At 37.2% G+C, this 20,050-nt stretch overlaps 1 protein-coding gene across 1 annotated transcript; it reads right to left on the reverse strand.

Moving 5' to 3' along the window:
- Positions 1 to 1,361: 1,361 nt before the first annotated feature.
- slc6a3 (solute carrier family 6 member 3) lies at positions 1,362 to 14,414 on the reverse strand (the record flags this gene model as incomplete). The annotated part of the gene is made up of 15 exons (XM_079241293.1): positions 1,362 to 1,385; positions 1,490 to 1,561; positions 1,671 to 1,838; positions 2,183 to 2,283; positions 3,955 to 4,054; positions 4,324 to 4,452; positions 4,695 to 4,807; positions 5,031 to 5,155; positions 5,876 to 5,979; positions 6,754 to 6,888; positions 7,108 to 7,246; positions 8,396 to 8,612; positions 12,321 to 12,452; positions 13,696 to 13,902; positions 14,354 to 14,414. 15 exons carry the CDS (start codon positions 14,412 to 14,414, stop codon positions 1,362 to 1,364), a joined length of 1,827 nt encoding a protein of 608 aa, XP_079097419.1.
- Positions 14,415 to 20,050: the final 5,636 nt, after the last annotated feature.

A 20,050-nucleotide genomic window follows, 5' to 3' on the forward strand; every position in this document is an offset into this window, starting at 1 on the left:
GGAAACAAACTAAATCCAGTTGCACTAATTTGTTACAACTCATTGTCTGCTCATTATAAGAACAATTCTTTGTAAAATGTTCTAATTTGAGGAATAAATATTAGAATTTCAATGTTCTTTGGTTGATTAAACCAGTATTGTGATTGGTGGTGTTTTGTAGAGTTCCCAAAGTTCAAATCAAGAATTATTGTGGGGCTTCCTTTTACTTATAATTAAAAAAGAAAAAAATTCTCTTAAGAGATGCAAGGTCACATGTACAAAAAAACGTTTCATGTCTTCAAGCCATATCCTTTAGAGACTAAGATTTAGTGGTTTGGATCCATCACTGATCACTGACACAACCAACAAAATTTTATTTTGATAAATGGTGAAAGAATATTAACTATCTGTTACACCGATAAACATTTATTTTCAGTCAGTTCTCAGGATTTGTGTTGAATTAGTCAGAAATGTCATTGTATTACTTTTGTGGTTTCAGTGTATTCAAATGTTGTCTGCTAAAAAAAAAAAAGGAAGTTAATTTCATGTAATTAAAATCTTTAGGTGTTTTGCAGGTGGTTTAACAGTGCAATTACATTGTAACAGTCTTCAAAGAAATATACATAATAAAAGTGATCTGAAATGAAGTGGGATTCAGTAAAACTTGTGCTAGTTTAATTTTTTTTATTTTTATTATAATAATTTCTGCCAGCGTAATACTGATCTAGACTTGGCAAACAATCACAAATCAATGTTGTCTATGATATCTCAAACAAACAGAAAAAAAAACAAAAATCACAAATCAGAAGCACCACGATATTGTAATATTAAAATGTATCTTTTTTTACTATTGTGTTTGGCTTTTTGGGGTTTTTTTATGTTATGTCTTTTGTTTTGTTTTGTTTTTGTTTGTTTTTTTTCCTCGTGTGCCATGAGAGATGTAAGAATGTACACCAATTCTTTGTATTGTCTCACTTGTTGCTTTCACTGATAATTGTTGCAACTGCGCATTGCATGAAAATCTAAAGAACATTTCTGACACTGATATAAGCATTTACTAGCATGGCAAGGAAAACCACATGAACTGTTTAACTGAATCCCATTCACCAGCTTCTGGAGAAAACGGTGGAGAGGGCCAATGCACAGCTTCACACATCCACTGTTAAATTATAACACTACCATTTCAGTTGATTTTTTTCCTTTTTTTTTTTTTTTTTTGTTGGCACTTGAAAGCTTCTCCCACCACTGCTGTCATTGTAAATTATTTATTTATTTGGCTCTCTTCTGATTAGCTCTTCTGACCTTTGTTGTGCATGCGTGCATCTACCTAGCATCCATTCTGTCATTCTTTCCATCTCTTTCCATCTCACTTTTTGTTGCTCTCAGACCACCAACCAATGATGCAACTGTGAAATGAAAAACACAACAGGCCCATAAATGAAACATTGTACTGCACAACTTCTGGAATCATGATAGTATGCAAGTCCAAAAAACATAAAGCACAACTTACAGTAAACTGCCGAACCTCCCCATTTTCTACCAGATGATGCTCTGTCTCAGGGGTGATGGCATAAGCCAGTCTCTGTTAAAGAAAATTAAGTCCCTTTCAAAACAGAACGTTGTACCAATGATTCAAGTTTAACACTGACATGTTAGCAAACTTTGGATCAATGTAATTAGTTTAAACTTACATTGCAAAACTTCCCGGGCAGTGTGCAGAGTTTGTAGATGGCGTAGAGAGGCACCATGGTCATTGAAGACATGGCCAAACACCAGCCTAGCATGTTAGCCCATGGGGGAAACATGTATGAACCATAGTTTGGAGGGTTGAATGTGGCAAAACTGACCACGACCATAAACTGGGGAGGAAAAGAGTGTAAATGAAAATGTTATTAAACTCTTTAAAACCAAATTCTTCAGGCTTTTTTGGATGATACTAGAAATTAACACTGATTGATAGAAGAAAAAATAAATAAGAGACATAAGAAGAAAAGGTAGGTAGCCATGATTAACTTTTGCAGGTGACAAAAACTTAAGAAACTTTTCTTAGATTTAAATTTAAAAGTACAAAAAAGATTCAAATAACAATACAACAGTAATATAAATTCAATTAAATGCATACTTTGTTCACAATTCTATGAATTCCCACTGGGTAAAAGCAGCCACTTAATGAAAGCAAAGCAGTGTGAGTGGTAGGCCTTACCAGGAGGAAGCAGGGACTGACAAACTTCCAACACAGCCTCCAGTACCTGCCTGGTCGCTGGCCAATCATCTCCTCAATATCATCACTGAAACGATCCACGCCTTAAATAAAATTTTTTAAAAAAGAAAAAAAAGCTTGGTAGTATTACAATGGTATTTGAAAAAAATATTGCAAAGGCCACGCACAAAGGACGTTTTGGGTATAATAAGTATTTCTGCCTCTGTTAAATACAGATAAACATTGCCTGACAGTAGTATCAAAGCAGTGGAATGAAAGTGACATGTTTAATTATATGAGAGAAGTGAATCTATTTAATCCATTAGCAGACCCAGCTGTAAGAGATGCTGCGCCATTTTTTTTACCTTGTAAGGATCTTCGTCTCATTTCCTTCACTATACATTTTTGCTTCACTTGGTGCCTTCCTGCCTGGAAGGCATTTCTCAGTGGAGAGGAATATATCCAGACTGATGACCACGTATTCAGCACAACTAAACATTCTCAAGCAATGGACAGCAGAACAAAAGACCACAGTAGCCAGAGGTCAAGGGGTTCCTGTCAGCAGTTATAAGGATGGAGAAAAAAATTAGCCCCACAAAGGCCCACTGGGGCCTTAGGCTTGATTTATCTGGCTTGCCAAGGTCAGGACCCACCAAAGTGGCGCAATAAGCTGACCTGTTTGCCTGGGGCCTTTTTAGTATTTAGTTCTTTATTCACCTCTCTACAGTCAGGTTCAGTAGACTTAGGACGAAAAACTCAATTTTGAGGTCAATTGTTCTGCTTGGCCTTTACATAGAAAGAAAAAAAAAACAAACTTTATGCCTGCTGGTGTTTCAAAAAAGGGGACACATTTTAATATATGTTTAATGCAAGTTATTCTCTCAGTTTAGAGAATCTGGGATGAAAGCCAAGGTACTAATGGAAACCAATAAATAGCTATTTAAAAGAAAAAAAATCCCCAGCTGTTTAAGTGAAATCCATACATGAAAAAACTTGAAAATGTGTTGCCTCTGCATGAATAAGCTGTTTACCGTTTCTCAACTGCAGTTTGTCAGTATGCCACACATTATTACATGCACAGTGGCTACCCACTGTTTACTGCCACTGATCAGCTGTGACACAAAAACCCTGCTACTCTGAACCCAAAACACCAATGCAGAGACAGCTAAGTTAACTGAAAAGCCAGAAAAAGAAACAAACATTACATCTTTTTTCATATTTTAGCAAAAGTAATGACCCCCAGGAAACTAGCTAGCAAGTGTAATAGAGATCCTGATGGTCACAAATGATCACAGACATGATAAGTTGGAATGCCATTGTGCATGAAATGACACAGAGGAATGTTATTTTTTTCAGCAGATAAATAGTACTACATAAATAAATAAATTTGAAAACCTAAACTACTGTCTGCTGTAAAAAACAGACCCAGTACAATTGGGTTGATAGTTTAGCTGCCTTGTCTGAGGAGCCCAGGGAAAACACTGGTCAAGGTTAAAATTCATTTATTCCTCTTATAGGTGACATATCAAGTGTAACCTAACAATATATACACACAGTTTTGGAGCAAAGGCTGAAAATGGCAAAAATATTAGTTTGAAATAGACCTTGTAGCAGCACTATTTCTATATTTAATGGAACTTTGCTGTGTCGAGGCACAGAGCAGCTACAACAACAGATTTTTCATCAGACTCTTAATGAGGCATCAGCTTTGTTTGCCATGAAACAACCAATCAAGTGTTTTTCACGACTCTTTCCTTTGGTCCATCTTTTCTTACCATAGAACCATGCAATGCCAATGGCTTCAATAAGCACTCCAAAGAGAATCGATGTCCCTGCGGCAAAATGGTCCAGCAGAGTGAATACGTACATTCCTCCCTATGAGGGACAAAAAGGAATATATTTGTATATGTTTTATCATTACAGTTAGATTAGCCCAAAGAAATTTAAAAAAAAAATTCTGATTATGAAGCAGATTAAATCTTCCATCTTGTTATCTTTCACAAAGTGTTACCGGGCGACAATGTAGCAATCAAAGTTTTGTTGACATGAAAACATAGCCGAATGGAGGAATAAATGTTACTCATCAACATACAAAAAATATAATTTTGTTAAGTAACAAATGCCCTGTTATGATGCTGACTTACGTTGGTGACGCAGAAGAGGGATATTAGAAAGGTGGCAACAACAATGAAGAGCGTGAACAGCTCTCTGTGTTTGTGCAGAAATTTGAATTCATCAATTAGCCCTGTGATCACCGACTCCATTCCACCCATCTGCAAGAGGAAACACAAGTCAGATAAACAAAGTCATAGCAGATGCTTGCTTGTGTGACTGTTGCTCAAAGACACAAACAAAACGTTGTATGCAAAGATCACTTCAAGATTAATAAACATAAAAAGTAAAACATCATATACTGAAGAATTCTCAAAGCATGCCACATTTAAGGGAGAAGGTTACTGTTTTCCGGTTGTACTAAGATGTGTGAATGTTGGCTTGTGCTTGGGTGCATACTCACAGCGCTGTCTATTCCCAGCGTCAGCAGCATGATGAAGAAAATGACTGCCCACACAGATGACCCAGGCAGCGTTGCAATAGCCTCAGGATAAATGACAAACACTAACCCGGCACCTAGAAAGGCACAAAATTCACACAAAAAGCAATGTGGAAAAACCAACAGTACTATTACATTTCTATATTTTGGGACAGAAAGAACATCAGCTTTAATTCCACACAACATATCACCAACATGCCAGGAGATACGAGACCACAACTGGAACAGATGGTGCTCAGCATGACCTTGTTAGGTCTGTACAACTCAATTTGATATTCTGAGCTCCAGATGATGTCATACCATCTCTGGCAACTTTATCCAGAGCGACATTGTGCTTATGGGACATGTAGCCAAGGAAGGAGAAGACCACAAAGCCAGAAAAGAAGCTGGTTAAAGAATTGATGGAGCTGGTAATGATGGCATCTCTGAAACAAGGAAATAACATGGAAAAACCAGATTGAATAATAAGAAAGTGAAGACATTATTAACCATACAATAAGTGTGTAATTAACATCCACATAACTCATCTGTTAATGACATTGTCAGGGCTCAGTCAAGGTACTTTTTCATCTGGGTTTACAATTAATATGGGAAGCCTGATAACCTTTCATGGGACTTTGATTGTTGGACTGTTCATGTTAGATTGTCAATGCTTTCATCTTGTATTACTTACAGGCTATTTGCAACTTCCTGGTTACAATAAAGTGTGAAGACGTTTTTATAGAAAACAGACTGCTGAGAACGATGATAAAAGTGTGCTTAACGGTGAGCTTGTCAGTTTCATGCACTGTTCCTAAAAAGATTAGCATAAGGAAGATTCCTCTAGGTGGAATCAGTCATGTGTCATTTATCTGAAACATTTAAAATAAAAAAAATTTAAAAAAAGAAATAAAAAGAGCAGATAAAAGCATCCTGTGGGGATGCTGATGATTTTCAAAGCATGTCACAGTTTTGATTGGTGTTATGGCTGTCTGTCGCGCAGCATGATGGTAAAGACACTGGGGGGGTTTTGAAGAGCTTCAAAGGTTATTGTAATTCACCTGCTTATGCTGCTTGCATGTCTGCTCTGCTCTGCTCAGCGAGGAACTCCCCCACCCCTTTCTTCCTCCTTAAATGCCCTCCTGCTTCTCACACTGTGTATCTACCTGTAGCAGTTGTTGCTGAATTTGTTGTAGCTGGAAAAGGCAATTAGCACACCAAACCCCACTCCCAGTGAGAAACAGATCTGCGTTGCAGCCTCAATCCAGACCTGGGGAGCAACAGAGCAAGCACACTTGAGTGAAGCGGCAAACAAAAGGCACAGGAGAGGAAAAAAGCCATTATTAGAGATAATTGCAGGAAACGCATTCAACAGCAGTAGATGAAAGACGCTTGTGAATACGGCGAGTAATTTTGCAAATTACTGCTCCATGCATCTATCTAATCTAATTCTCCAATTGCTCCCATGCATCTCTTGACGACTGTCCGACTTGCTTTCTCCATCATTCCCCGTATCTGAATCCCCTTGGTTCTGCCTGTTTGCTTATTGAGGCTCTAAAAGCCCACTATTAGGTTAAATAAGATATTACACTTAGTGAAAACAAGTTTTGCATGTAAAGAAAATACCTTAAGCAACATTCTCTCTCTCTCTCTCTCTCTCTCTCTTTAAATATCTCTCTTTAAATGCCTTCAATAAGAGCAGCTACAATGATAATCAATGCATATATATATATATATATATATATATATATATATATATATATATATATATATATATATATATGTATATATATATATATATATATATATATAGAGAGAGAGAGAGAGAGAGATAGATAGATAGATAGATAGATAGATAGATAGATAGATAGATAGATAGATAGATAGATAGATAGATAGATAGATAAGAGACATGAGGCTAAATCTCAAAATGTCACAGCATTTCTTTAAAGCAGTTTCCAACACCCACTGTTCTCTTCCTCCTCTGTTGTACCCCCACTGCTCTCAGCTCACTTATATCCCCTTCTCCTTGGTTCGCGCTCACCTTGGCATCACAGAGTCTCAGGAAGTCCACGGAGAGGTACGCTTTAATGCCATCGATGGCTCCAGGCAGAGTGACTCCACGGAGCAGAAGCACAGTCAAGACCACATAGGGCATGGTAGCTGTGATCCACACAACCTGAAAAGTCACACATAATACACACATGCTCATCAATATGCACATACAGAACACCACATGTACCAAAAGGCATATAGGAACACATGCACACATTTTAAACACACAATAGTTGGATTAAACATTGAAGGAAAATGCATGATACCATTACACAGTTAAAGTGATTTATAAGAGGTGGTTTAAATGTGAATAAACATGGCTGATGTGTGCTATATTTGCTACCTTGCCAGACGTCTTGACTCCCTTCCAGAGACTGAAGTAGAGCAAAACAATCACCACAGCCAAACAGGAAGTGAGCTGCCAGCGTGGACTGCCCAGGTCATCAATACCATTACTGTCCTGAATGTGAAGGACCCCTCGTCTGGGAAAGAGAACATTCAGTTCAGTATGACTACAAAAGATGCCTTGCACTTAGCACTATCTCAATTCCAATGTGCTAAAGTCATAAGTCCCAATCTGAAATGCTTTAATCATATTATCACACCAGTTAAAATGAATAGATCGTTTGTTCTGTGCTAACAGGCAATTTATAAAGTGTTGCCAGACAAGTAAAAGATATGTCAAAGAAAAGATTTCTCAAAATCCCCTCTCAGTGGGATGTTGCAGATGGATATATATTTCTTTTTTTTTCTCTTTTGCCAGAATAAGTATGGTAGATTTAGGTAGTAGGAGTATATTTGCAATTCTGATCTTCAAGACATAATGTCATATAAAATGCAGAAGCTTTCACAATCACTTAACCACATGCGTTGGAAGGGATTTTGTCCGAGATACCAAGACATGGAACTTTTTTTGCCATGGTATAAGATGCAAATATGACCTAATTACAAGTTCTGACAAGTTAAATCCTGTTCAGTAATAATAGCTACACAGACAGTAGGTGGCGCAACAACAACTTCAGTGCAAGCTGCTGGGTTTGAGATATACTCCTGATGCTGCATCTGAATATCTATCTCCATATCTATCTTAATATCGATTCTAAAATCAGAGACAATTGCTTAACTACTCCCTCATAAATTCAAGTACATGTATCAACCTGAAAGACTGCAGGAAAACCAAACGATGAAGTTTAAAAGACAGCCATAAATATGGACACTAACTCTTCAGTACTTATGGTCACATCATTTGCAGGTGGTTGTGTGGAAACAGCTCAGTAGCACTTAAGCTATCATGGATGACATGACTAAACTGTCACAACAAAACAACCCTTCACATCCTTTCACTTGATGAAGCAGGAGGCACCTGCACAGCTACAGAGACAAAGGCAACACAGGCTAAATGCAACCAAACCCCCTAAAGAATAAAAGGAAAGCAATGCTGGCTTATGAATACATTCATATTTTGTTGATTCTTTACTAATAAAGTGATCCTGCATAAATATAAAGCTGAACTTTTACACATTTCACCAATGATATTACTCATATATTTACAGCACTTACCTCCCATGCTACAGTAAACCTACAAATAACAAGTACCTGTTCAGGTAGAGCAGTAAACCAGGCCAACTTACTCAAAGTACTCCTGAGCTGGAGTGGCTTTGTAAATGTCACCGACTGAGCTGTTGTCAGCCCAGTCTGAGCAGTTTGCACTGTTCCAGGTGTTGTTGCAGTGGACCCAGGGTAGCTCACGGGTGAATGAGGAGAACAGGTAGAACAGCGCCCAGGAGATAATGACATTATAGTAGAAGCCAACATAAAGGGAAATGAGGATCACTGTAAAGCCTACACCTGTTAGGAGAACACACATTATTAGTGTTATAAACATTGTATTAAAAGCAATGAAACATATTACTATTGGAGCACAGAAGAAAAGCACCTCAACTATACTGATGAACTGCTGGACACATAAGCGATGACAATCACTTGTCTGTCCTCGCTCAACCTGAGCTACTTGCTTGAATTCAAGTTGAATTTTCTTTGTCTTCTTGCCTCACGCTCTCTTTTATTTTTGCAGTCTTTCATAATCAGGCTTTTACATGTTATTTAATTATTGTTATTGTTATTATTTTAATATTCATAAAGATGCACCAAAAGGAAGGCAACGGTTTGAGCGTGTGTTGTATATTTAGTCAACTACACGAGTTAGGTTCCATTGGGCTGTTCTGTGGCCAGTAACCATAGCCCTAAATATTTGGAACAATGCCTACTTAGTGCTAAATCTACACATGATCCTGGATCAGTCTCCAACCAAAGCCTCTTTTCCATTACAGGAACTTCTTTTATTTATGTGGGATTAAAAAAAAAAAACAAAAACCCAAAACAAACAAACATAGGAAACACTTGTGCATTTCCACGGACATTATCCCTCCAACCCCAAACATTCCCTGCAAAAAGCACACAGTAGATGGGTAGGACCTCAGATTTACTTTGTGGGACAAGGCTGTGCACTGAAGAACTTTGATTGGTTGAACGCACATGTAGCAGCCTGTACTTATGCATGTAAACTGATGTGCAGCTACAAACATGTATATTTTACTTTACTTTACTTTATTTTACTACAAACGTAACTATGTCTTTTGATTTATCAAAAAAAAAAAAAGGCCCATGAGGACTTTGACAATTTATATGGATGACATTCAGCACCACTTAGAGTTAGCATCTCGAAACAACCAAATGTAACTGTGGAAATTTTATGAGACTGACGCTAAATGTCAACTGAATAATGAAATCTTTGAAATCTAATCGTGACGACTCGACAAAATTTACTGAATCAAGTCAGTTTCCTGGTTTAGTTTTTTTTTTGGATACATTTTGGAGAAACTGCACAAAAGCTGCCCATAAACTGGGCATAAGATGGGTGTTAAGTGAATTGGAGATTACCATGCAAAGGCTCCACTTAAAACGAGTATCATTATTTTTTTTTTCTATCTACATCTTATTTGTTTGGTATGTTGCTTTTCTAAATTGAGACTGTTGTAGGCACATGTTGTTGGCAAACTTTGTGTGATTACAAGCTGGTCGTAGAGGAACTTGGAGGACCTGCAGGGATGGTTGATAGAATTTATCACAAAGGTTATGTGTATAGGGTATGTATTGAAAAACACACAAATATTTCATTAAAGAATTGGATAATTTCAAATGAGATTTAGAGATGTTTTTGAAGCAGGATCTATTGATGTTCAAAGAGAATCCACTTTATCTTTATTTTAGGTTTTTACAGAAGACATCAAACTTTTCTATATCGTGTAGAGCAAACATGGGGATGGTGCCATTATTGTTGTGTGAAACAAAACACGAACCCCAAACAAACATAAACCATAACTTCAGGAAAACTCTGCAAGTTCCTGAGTGATCCAGTCAATCTGTGTACAGTGATTTCTGAACTTCTCTCTGTGCCTGAAAATTTGCCGACAGGTGGAAAGTTAGAAACTCTTTTTTGTTCAGTTGTGTACTTTAGTGCAACTTCAACTTTACTTTTACATTCACCACTTACTCTATTTCATGAAGAAAAATCCTACTTTTGAAGTCACAATATTACTATAGAAGCTGAAAGTGCAAAGTAGTTCACACGAGACTAAAAATATTATTATTACACAAAATAAAAATGCTTCAGGTATAAAATCTTTGACTTCTCTTACTGCATGATTCACTGCATTTTTCCATTCTACTGTGCAACAAATGTGCTCACATGCACCATTTATTTCATCTTTAAAAGCCATTGCTCGTCCCTCTGAATAAATGCTTCAAGTACAGATTCCACATACCAGAAAGCAAATTCCTTCGCTCGGTGTGAGTGTACATGTCAAAAAATCTGCCCGCGGTCTCAGTGCACATAAACTGAACTTTTAAACACTGCCATGGTTTAATTATCAAAACATCTACCCTTTCTATAAATCTGAAACAATGTCCACTCTTCTAAGGCTGAATTTAACTGTTGACCTTTGCTAAGAAGCTTGACCACAACTGTGCCTTATTGATATCTTTGTAATGTGGATGTGATATTTGTCCAGGGTGCGATGTGTCTTATTAGCACCACATGTGGCCATGCTATCTCCCCCATCCCGGCTTCTTCAAATGCATTGATCCTAAGAGGAAACCAGCTTGTTGATCAGAATAATTATTGTCAATATGGGCATGTGTGTGTGTGTATTCGAATAATTACTGTTATTCCCCTGCTGAGAAGCTGAGAAAGAGCGAAGTGTGTGATTAAAACGTCAGCGTTCTCAGTGTGGTCCCTGACAACGGCACACGTTCACACACAGCAGGTGCACACTCCAAAATACACACAAGCAGGAAGACAAGCATAGACACAAACAAATTGTGGATAACCTTCAGACCCACAAGGACAAGAGCAACAGATAGTCTGCAGGTATTTGGAATTTCTCAGGTTTAGGCTCTTATGCACAAATGAATTGAAAGTAAATTGTTTAAAGCGGATTTAAGTTTTCTTCTTTAAATATTCAAAACAACTTGCCCCAAAACTAAGCAGAATTTACAATGCAAAGAAAGAGATGGATGACAACACACGTATAAGAGTAAAAGTGTATTAAAGCATAAAAGTTTGAACTGAGCAAAGTGTATTATTATTTTTTCAACCTGTGACCGTGCACCGAAACGAGAATTGTTCTTAATGCTTGTTTCGCCATTTGTGTATGTTTGGATGGCATTCTCCTGCACTGCGCTTAACGATCTGTTGAAAAGTAGTCGGAGAAAGTGTCAGCCAGTTTTTCCCAATTGGACAATCAGGACGAGAGTCTAAAAGCCCAATTTTCATTTGCTTTCCATCTGAGTGCCAACAGAACCTGATGTTCTGGGAGGGATAAATAATGCCTGTCGCAGCTCTGCACGGAGACAAGCAGACAAAAGAGACTGGCATGTGGACAGGCAGGCATGTGGGCAGATGCACGCACAGAAGGACATGCAAATAGAGAAGGGATGGGGGGGGGGTATACACTGTCAGGCAGACAGCCATTAAAGCAGATGAGCATATAGGAAAAAGGCAACTTACACCATGACAGACATATTTATTATACATCTGCAAGCAATCCTGTGATCACGTGTGAGGAAGATTGTTTTCATTCATTTCACAAGTCAAGATATTTGCTTTAGCTGGAACCTAACATTTCGGAGAGATCTGAAGGGGAAAATCTGAAGCTGAAATGTAAAAAAAAAAACCAAAAAAAAAAACTGATCAACGTGAGCATTTATTCCTAGAGAAATGTTTGAGAGTGTTAGAACGTGTTATCATAAGTAGAGTCTAATCCACTTTATTTGGGGGTGTCTTGCATCTGTAGCACGACTTTTCATGTGCCGATACGCACTGAGGGGGTCAACCCAAGGTTCAATATTTTTCTCAAATATTTTCAAATGAAAGGACTGGAGATGTTTGAGGGCATCCATCAAACTGAAAGACAGCAAGTTTGCCTCTATAATACAGCCAACCTGTCTATGACTATCTGATTATATGTGTTTATATATATTCCTGGCATTCCATACCTTTAAATATGGGACATATTTTCCAGACACCTGCTGCACCTTCCCTGTTATATTGTCCCAGAGCCAACTCCATGTAGAAAAGTGGCATCCCTGCTATCACCATGAAGAAGAGGTACGGCACCAGGAACGCACCTGCACATATATTCACACAGAAATCCAAATATAAAAACTGCACAAATACACATTACATGTTCTGTAAGCAGATTGAAGCCACAAGTTTCTTGTAGTAAAAAATGAGATCACAAACAGCAGAGGACAGAAACACCAAAGTTAAGAAGAAAAAAAAAAGATTTATTTATAAATTCATAACTGTTATTGCCTAGTTAAGAGAAATGATCATAATGTTTAATTAAATTCATACTAAACATAAATAATTGTAATAACAAAAAAAAATCACATTAACTATTAACACATTTGATTGTGAACTTTTTTTTTACTCTTTTCACTATTAGAAAGTAATCCTATAAGTATTTTTGTTATCAATTAACTAATTTAATCTGCTATTACTGCAAGACAGTTTATATCTTGAAATGAAACCCAGCGTCAATAATTGTGTATCAGTTTGTGTAAAGTGTGAAGAGTAGGCAAATCGCATTAGGTTTTTTGAATAGATTTGGATTAAAACAGGGTTGAGGGAGGCATTATAATCCTTTGTCATAATGTTACAAAGGTTTGGGTCAGTGTATGGTACAGCCAAAGCAAACAGTGGAAAGTATTATTTCTTTTGTGGAAAACAGAAAAAAAATAATAGAGGATATGCAAAAAAAACAAAACAAAACAAAACAAAAAAAAAAAAACATAAAAAAATACAAAAAGTATTAGTAACCCTAACCCTAACCCTCCTACAAAATCTGAGATTTTTTTGTCTCATGCAGGTTAGATTTTGGTGATATGCCGGCTGTCAGTCTTGACCATAGTCATTTTATTTATAGCTACAGTATCACTTAAAGCTCTCAAGCATAATGAAAGCTCCATGTTAAACAGCTGTAATTAGTGACACTGATTGTTAAAGCTAATCTATGCAGAGCAGCTGCAGTGGTTTTTCCCCTATTTTGATCTCGGCAAAGGGTTGCGAAACACACATGCACACACACACACACACACAACCATCACACAAGGATCTTAAACATGCAATGCTTACATGTGTAAAACCTGTTGACATGCAAGTGTGAATTTATATAATGCAGGATAAAACAAACAGTATACTAATATAGCATGCAGCTTCCTTTGCAACTTTTTTCTTTATTTTACTTTTTTTTTTTTTTTTTTGTTCTTTTAATATCACAGTAGTTATGTTATTTTAATGCAGCAGAATGGTAGATTTCAGACAAAGACAGCCAAGACTCCTTTCTCCACTAACTGATACATGTCTCACCTCCTCCATTCTTGTAGCAGAGGTAAGGGAATCTCCACACGTTTGCAAGGTCCACAGCAAATCCTATTACGGACAGGAGAAAGTCAATCTTCTTCCCCCAGGTCTCCCTCTCCCCCTCACCGCTGGGGTTGGTCTGAGGTGGGGCAGGAGCCACTAAGGTGGTTGAAGTAAACTGAACCCCATTCTGCTCCTTTACAAGGATCAGCTCTACCTGGAGGGTCATATTTATAATAGATTACATATATGATATCAGCTGAATAACAAATGTTCTGCAGAGCAATAACACCAATATAACTATTTTTCTTCAGTTTTTTTTTTTTTTTTTTATTTGGGGGAAACTTCTTGTTTAAACGTGTATGTTTCCCACGCATCATTTTCATTCAGTCTCATAACACAGACAGAACATTTAAATCTGCACACATAGACAGGATTCTTCTGATCTTTCAGTTTCAACCTACTTCTCACATTTCCCACACATTACAGATGGATCCTTTCACCTTCACTTCATGTCCCAGCCATATACACACATACACACACATATATTTGCGCCTAAATGTCGCCTATATAAATGCACCTATCAAAAGGCTAAAACCACAATGTGATTGAGTTAGTTTTTAATCAAACTGAATCTTCTTAGTCTTTTACACGTATCACATACTAACCTCTTTAGGTCCCATGGTGTTTGTGGAGGGTTTTTCATGGGCTGTGACTGAGGACATGACTTCAGCAGGGGATCACTGTCAGCTGGAAGGGGTGTGCAAACTTTAAGAGTGAGATGTGGAAGAGAAAAACAAAGCATGTAAATCTGAAGAGGTTTGAAAGCTGAATGACCAAAAACAGGAAGATAAATTAAGTATTCCTTTTATAGGAAATTAGGTTACTGCTACAATTGTACAAAGTCTGCCAGGGGATTCAACACATTGCTAGAAAATCTTAATAAATTAAACTGTTAAAAACCAATGGGAGCCTTTTGGCAAATGCATCACATAAAAACAATCCATAATACATATGGGTTCGTGCTTTCATTTTTCCAGCTTTGAAGTTGCCACATGAAATGTGGAGTGAGCAGTGTGGAATGAGCAAACAGAGAGTTGAGGGAAGCAAAGGGTGATGGGCTTCAGACTGAATGGAACAATAGGGGATGGAGAAGCATCTGTAGAAGGTCACCAGCGCGTGCTCGTTTTATCCAACACTTGTTGATCGCCATTTTGCAAAAAGGTTTGAACCCATGCAGTCCAAACACAATATGTTACATGTAGTTTCTTTTTAGGCACAGATCTATTTTTCCATTTAATTTTGTTCATGATAGCATTTTATTAAAAAAAATAAAAAATAAAATCAATGAATAAGTTTAATTCAAATATCTTTATCTGTTCAGTGAAAAAATTGCCACAAATAATCAATCCTGTATATTTTCCGGCAAAATTAACACCCCAGCGAAGTCTATGACAGAATGCACACAAAAGAAGACGAAACAAACAAATATGCTCTTGAGCTTTTTAACAAAGTAACTCTGAAAAATGTGTTACTCACCTTTTGAAAATAAGTCGCAAGTGAAAGCTCCACCAAGATAGTTTGGATGATTTAATTCCAATGCTGAGGTTCTTCAGTGTACTGCAAACTGATGTAGACCATATTTGTGCAGATAAGTTAGACTTGGACTTTGATTAAAGCAACGATGTTCAGCAACGAAAAGGAGACTGGGAAATATAGACAGTAGGATGGTAGATGAATATAAGGAAAGGCAAAAAAAAATGACAGGAACTTTCAGTTTATGAAAGTCCTTCCACCCTCCTTGGCTTCAGAGGCAGACTCCCAGAGACCAGAGCACCCTGTGGTCTCGTATGAAGATCTGTCTGCGGGACCTCTCTTGAAATATGAGAAACAATCAACAACACTCCCCCATCACCGTCACTCCCCCTCCCTCCCTCTCTCCTCACATAAGCTTCAACTGTCCCCCCTCCTCGCTCAGCCATCACTGCATTTTCTCACCTGATTTCAGCATTTACTTGAGTCTCCTTTAATATTAATGTTCATCTGTCGGCGTATATATTCATCTATGCGTCTGTATATACATATACACAGAAATACTGGTGTTCAAGAGGTATTTTTGTTAAATATCTTTTATCATTATTTTAGCGTATAATGGATATTTTTTAAAGATATTGAGAAGCTTAAAGCTAATTTCCATGCTTATATAGTCAAGTAGTTATCTTTAAATTGTTTCTGGAATTAAAACTCTGAAGGTGTTTGTATTCTGAAAAAAAATGTCAAATTAAAAAAAAAATCTCAATGCTTTACATTTAAATAATGTAGATTTAGTTTCTTAAGAGAAAAGCGAAATTCCTCATGAATGGTTTAACTTACAACATCATGAAAAGGAAAAGAGGAAAAGAAAAAATAAATAATTCAAAAGTGTATCATTTGAACAAAAAGAAAAGTCATTTCTAATCTGAGAAACCTTCATTTTTGTATGAGTAGCTGCTCATATTGTTTCATTAAATGAACACTCAAGTTAAAGCATTTGTGTGAATAATAATATTTAAACAGGGGAGAAAAAAAAATATCATCTTAGAGGTTGACTAGCAAGTGGAGAACACACCATATCATCAACCTGACAGACATTTCAACTAGAAATAAGCAAATAAATCCAGCTGCATCAGGAAACATTTGTTAGCAAGACCCAAACATAGTAATGCATCATAATGGCAATCTTCATTTATTAGTTTAATTGGTGGGATGTCAATGTATCTCATGGATGGGATTAGATGTGTGCCAAATAAATCATTAAAGACATAACAAAAAAATGCAGTTTGAAATATAAAACTTACTGTGAGCAATATAATTCTTATGGCACTTGTGTAAAGTCTTTGTCTTAACTCCATTGCCATTGCTTTTACTACCAATTTACTCTGTTTCATTCTCCCTGATCAGAGCTTTGTTCTCGCTGCCATCTTTGCAGTTAAGCCGATTCTCCTTTGTATTCTCTACCTTTTTGTTTGCACTTTGTCACAAACTTCTTGGGTGGGAGGGTGTCATTAGACATCCTTTGCCACTGGACAGTGATTTTTTTTAGTTATCCAGGACTTAAGCAGTTAGCTTGTAGACTCTGACGCATTTTATTCCTTCAAGATCAAAAGTAAGTATTGATCATATATTTTATCTGTACGTGGACACTTTGAATGAGTGTCAATATAGGTAAATAAAGTGAGTTTCCTATATTTAGCTAATATATTAGCTTTAACCTGATCAGATCAGCCATCTTCCGATCTGTATCCATGTTCAGATCATTTTATAACTGGTGAGTAAAACATGTATAATAATATCATTCAGGTAATATGGTTGTTTTTGTATAGATGGAAAAAATACCAAACATCAGAGGAAGGATTAAATTAAAGTGCTGACTTCCCTTTGTCTCCTCAGGACAGTCAGTTGTGTGGCCAGTGTTCCCCCATAAACCAGCAAGCCAAAATACGTAGAGAAACATTGGAAGGGTTCCAGATATTCCACAACTTCATCATCAAAGCTTTACTAGTGAAAAGGCAGGCATTCAAAGGTGTAGCCGATTGTGGTGATCAAGCACCTGAAACTTGGCCACAAACAGCAAACTCCAACATCTAGGTCTGTCGCTTCAACAGATGAAAATGGCTCAACTTCTATCAAGTATGACCCCAAATGACCCTTTTGCCAACCTGCAGGTACAAGCATATGATTAGAAAAAAAATTGTGTCTTATGTTGATTACTGATTGCTTTGAATGATGACTCATGCTGATCTCATGTAGCCCTGTAAGTACCATAACTTTCCCTTCATTGACATGCGGTGGCAGGGTTTTAAGATGTTCCTGAAATGGTCTCATTTCATACTGGGCAGGGGATCCGATCTTAGCCAATAGGGGCTTCCCTCTGAAAGATGATTTTGGGGTGCAGAAATAATAATCCCTTCTTGCACCAACACAACTGTTGGCTAAAGAAGTGGAAACTTTAAGGGATAAATATTTCATCATAATTCATGTTGAGCAGGCCGTTGGACTTATCAGAAACAGATACACCATTCTTCAAATGAGGCTGATCTTTCCAGGATTGATCTTTTTATACTGTGGTTAATTTATTATTAACCTTTCGTATACATAAATACACATCCAGCGATCCAGCCTACTTCCTGATTAACTGAAACCGATTGCAGATAGGTTTGTATTTTGGGATGATGATGCTTGTGGTATGATTCAGGATGAGGAAATAAGTTCTTACGGACTTGAATCCTTCAACATAAAGCATGTAGTTGTCAACATCGCAGTATCTCCATGCCACCCTCCATTAAACCAGTTACCAGTTTTCCTCTTCACTTGCTCCACCCAAAGCCCGTAGGCTCAAACCAGAAATCTAATTTCCTGTAATGTCCAGTAGCCTAAACATAATCATTTCTGACACCCAGATCTTTCCCATTGCAAACTCAAGTCAAACAGAATCAGTGCACCAAATAACACAATCAGCTCGCTCCCCACGGACAGATATACGATGACCCTCGTGTCCAGAATGACAGCTACTTGTATGCAAGCCAATCATAGTGATCAATTGGCTCTAATCCCCAAATCTGCTGCCTCCTCAATGTGCACACCTTTAAAGAACAATCATCAATCAAGCCCCAGGCCTCATATCAGAAACTGTGAGGTCGATACAAGCCCTGCTGGAATTATGAGGTTTTGGATGGAGCTTCGACAAACGACAAGTCGCACATAATCGAGTGTCTTGTTTTCATAGATGCAACAGCTGAGACCCAGACAGGGAAAGGGTGAGGAGAGAGAAGAGAAAGAGCAGGAGTGGAGAATTGGTAAAGGAGGAGGGAAAGTAAAAGGGTGAAGATGGAGCGAAGGAGGGGAAGGGAAAGGTTAAACTAAAGAGGACATGGAGATTAATGCTTTTTTTTCTAATATCCTAAAAGAAATGTCAGTAATAAAGTGTGAGACGTGACAATATTTTGTATTCTAATTTGTGCACTGGCCTGCTGCTTTGATAGCTTGTAAAGACCCAAAAGCGTACAGCTTTAAGCATTGTCTTCATTCTCTTAAAAGATATGAACACATGACAAATTCTTAATGACAAAATACATTACATTGCACTTCAATCAGCACCTCAAACAGCCTACCAACCAACAAAGTAGAAGTCTCATTTCGCAGCAACTTATGTTGTTCATCGTGGCATTTTTATATATAAAGAATATATATTAAAGCCAAAGAATTAAAATGTAATAAAATGAGTCACAAGCATTGTATCTCCACCAAAAATGTTACCAATGAAAGTCCAGTTAAACAAACGACATGATGTACATCAGAGGTTTGGAATATTTAAAAAAGAAATGCCTAGACTAATAACCATTGTGACTCTTTCTACCCTTTCTTATTCTGAGAAAGACATAGAAGTGCCATTGATTTAATCGCTTTATAACTAGAGCTTTTGTGGGGGGCGGGGCAATTTTGGCACACATGAAAACCCAATCCTAATATGTAGAAGACCAAAATGATGAGGAAACACTCAGCTAAAACAATCTACTAAACGAAACATGGTAACAGTTTCATTTTAACGGAACAATAAAACCACACAAACAAGGTGTCATGAAAGTAATCTGCTAAGAACATACATCTCATCACCATGTGATAAAACCTCTGCCATCACTAAGTCATGACACTTGCCTACCTTTTGCTGTTATGGCCTGCCAAATATTTTATCCTACCACAAAAAACAGACAAAAATAAAAACCTTTGCTATTGTTTTCTTCCAATGACTGTCTTTGAAATGACTAATGAAGAACCTGGTAGATTATCTCACAGTTGTTTTATAGGGAAACATTTATTCTTATGATATACTGTTTTGCCTTTCTGTTCTCTCTGGAACCTCATTGTGTTTCTTGTGAATTTGGAGGCTATTCCTTGATACTCCTGATAGAAATATGTATAAGCAGCAACAGCTGATGAGTTTCTGAGGTATTTACCTGCGTAACCTTAGCTGTGAAGATATACTCAAAATTTTTTTGGATGTGTAGTTTTGGACATGTATAAAATATAGGCCTAGCTAAAAAGAGCTTAATAAACATTCAGTAAGATGTACTTATTATGAAGTTAGAGGCGAATGCAGGGACTCACCAGCATTTTATAATTCTTCATCTGACCACTATGAATTTGCACAGTTGCAGGAAGAATATTCATCCTGGAGAGAAATAGTAGACTTTCGTGGTTCTTCTGAAAGCAAAATCAAATCATCAGCACAAACAAGAATTAGTTCCTAAAGACAAATAACATTAGGTATTTTTAAGGGGTGTGCAACATCACCACTACAGATTATCCATTGTCTGAACATATC

Source organism: Telmatherina bonti, assembly GCF_933228915.1.
Source record: "Telmatherina bonti genome assembly, chromosome: 5".
Classification (NCBI taxonomy): domain Eukaryota; kingdom Metazoa; phylum Chordata; class Actinopteri; order Atheriniformes; family Telmatherinidae; genus Telmatherina; species Telmatherina bonti.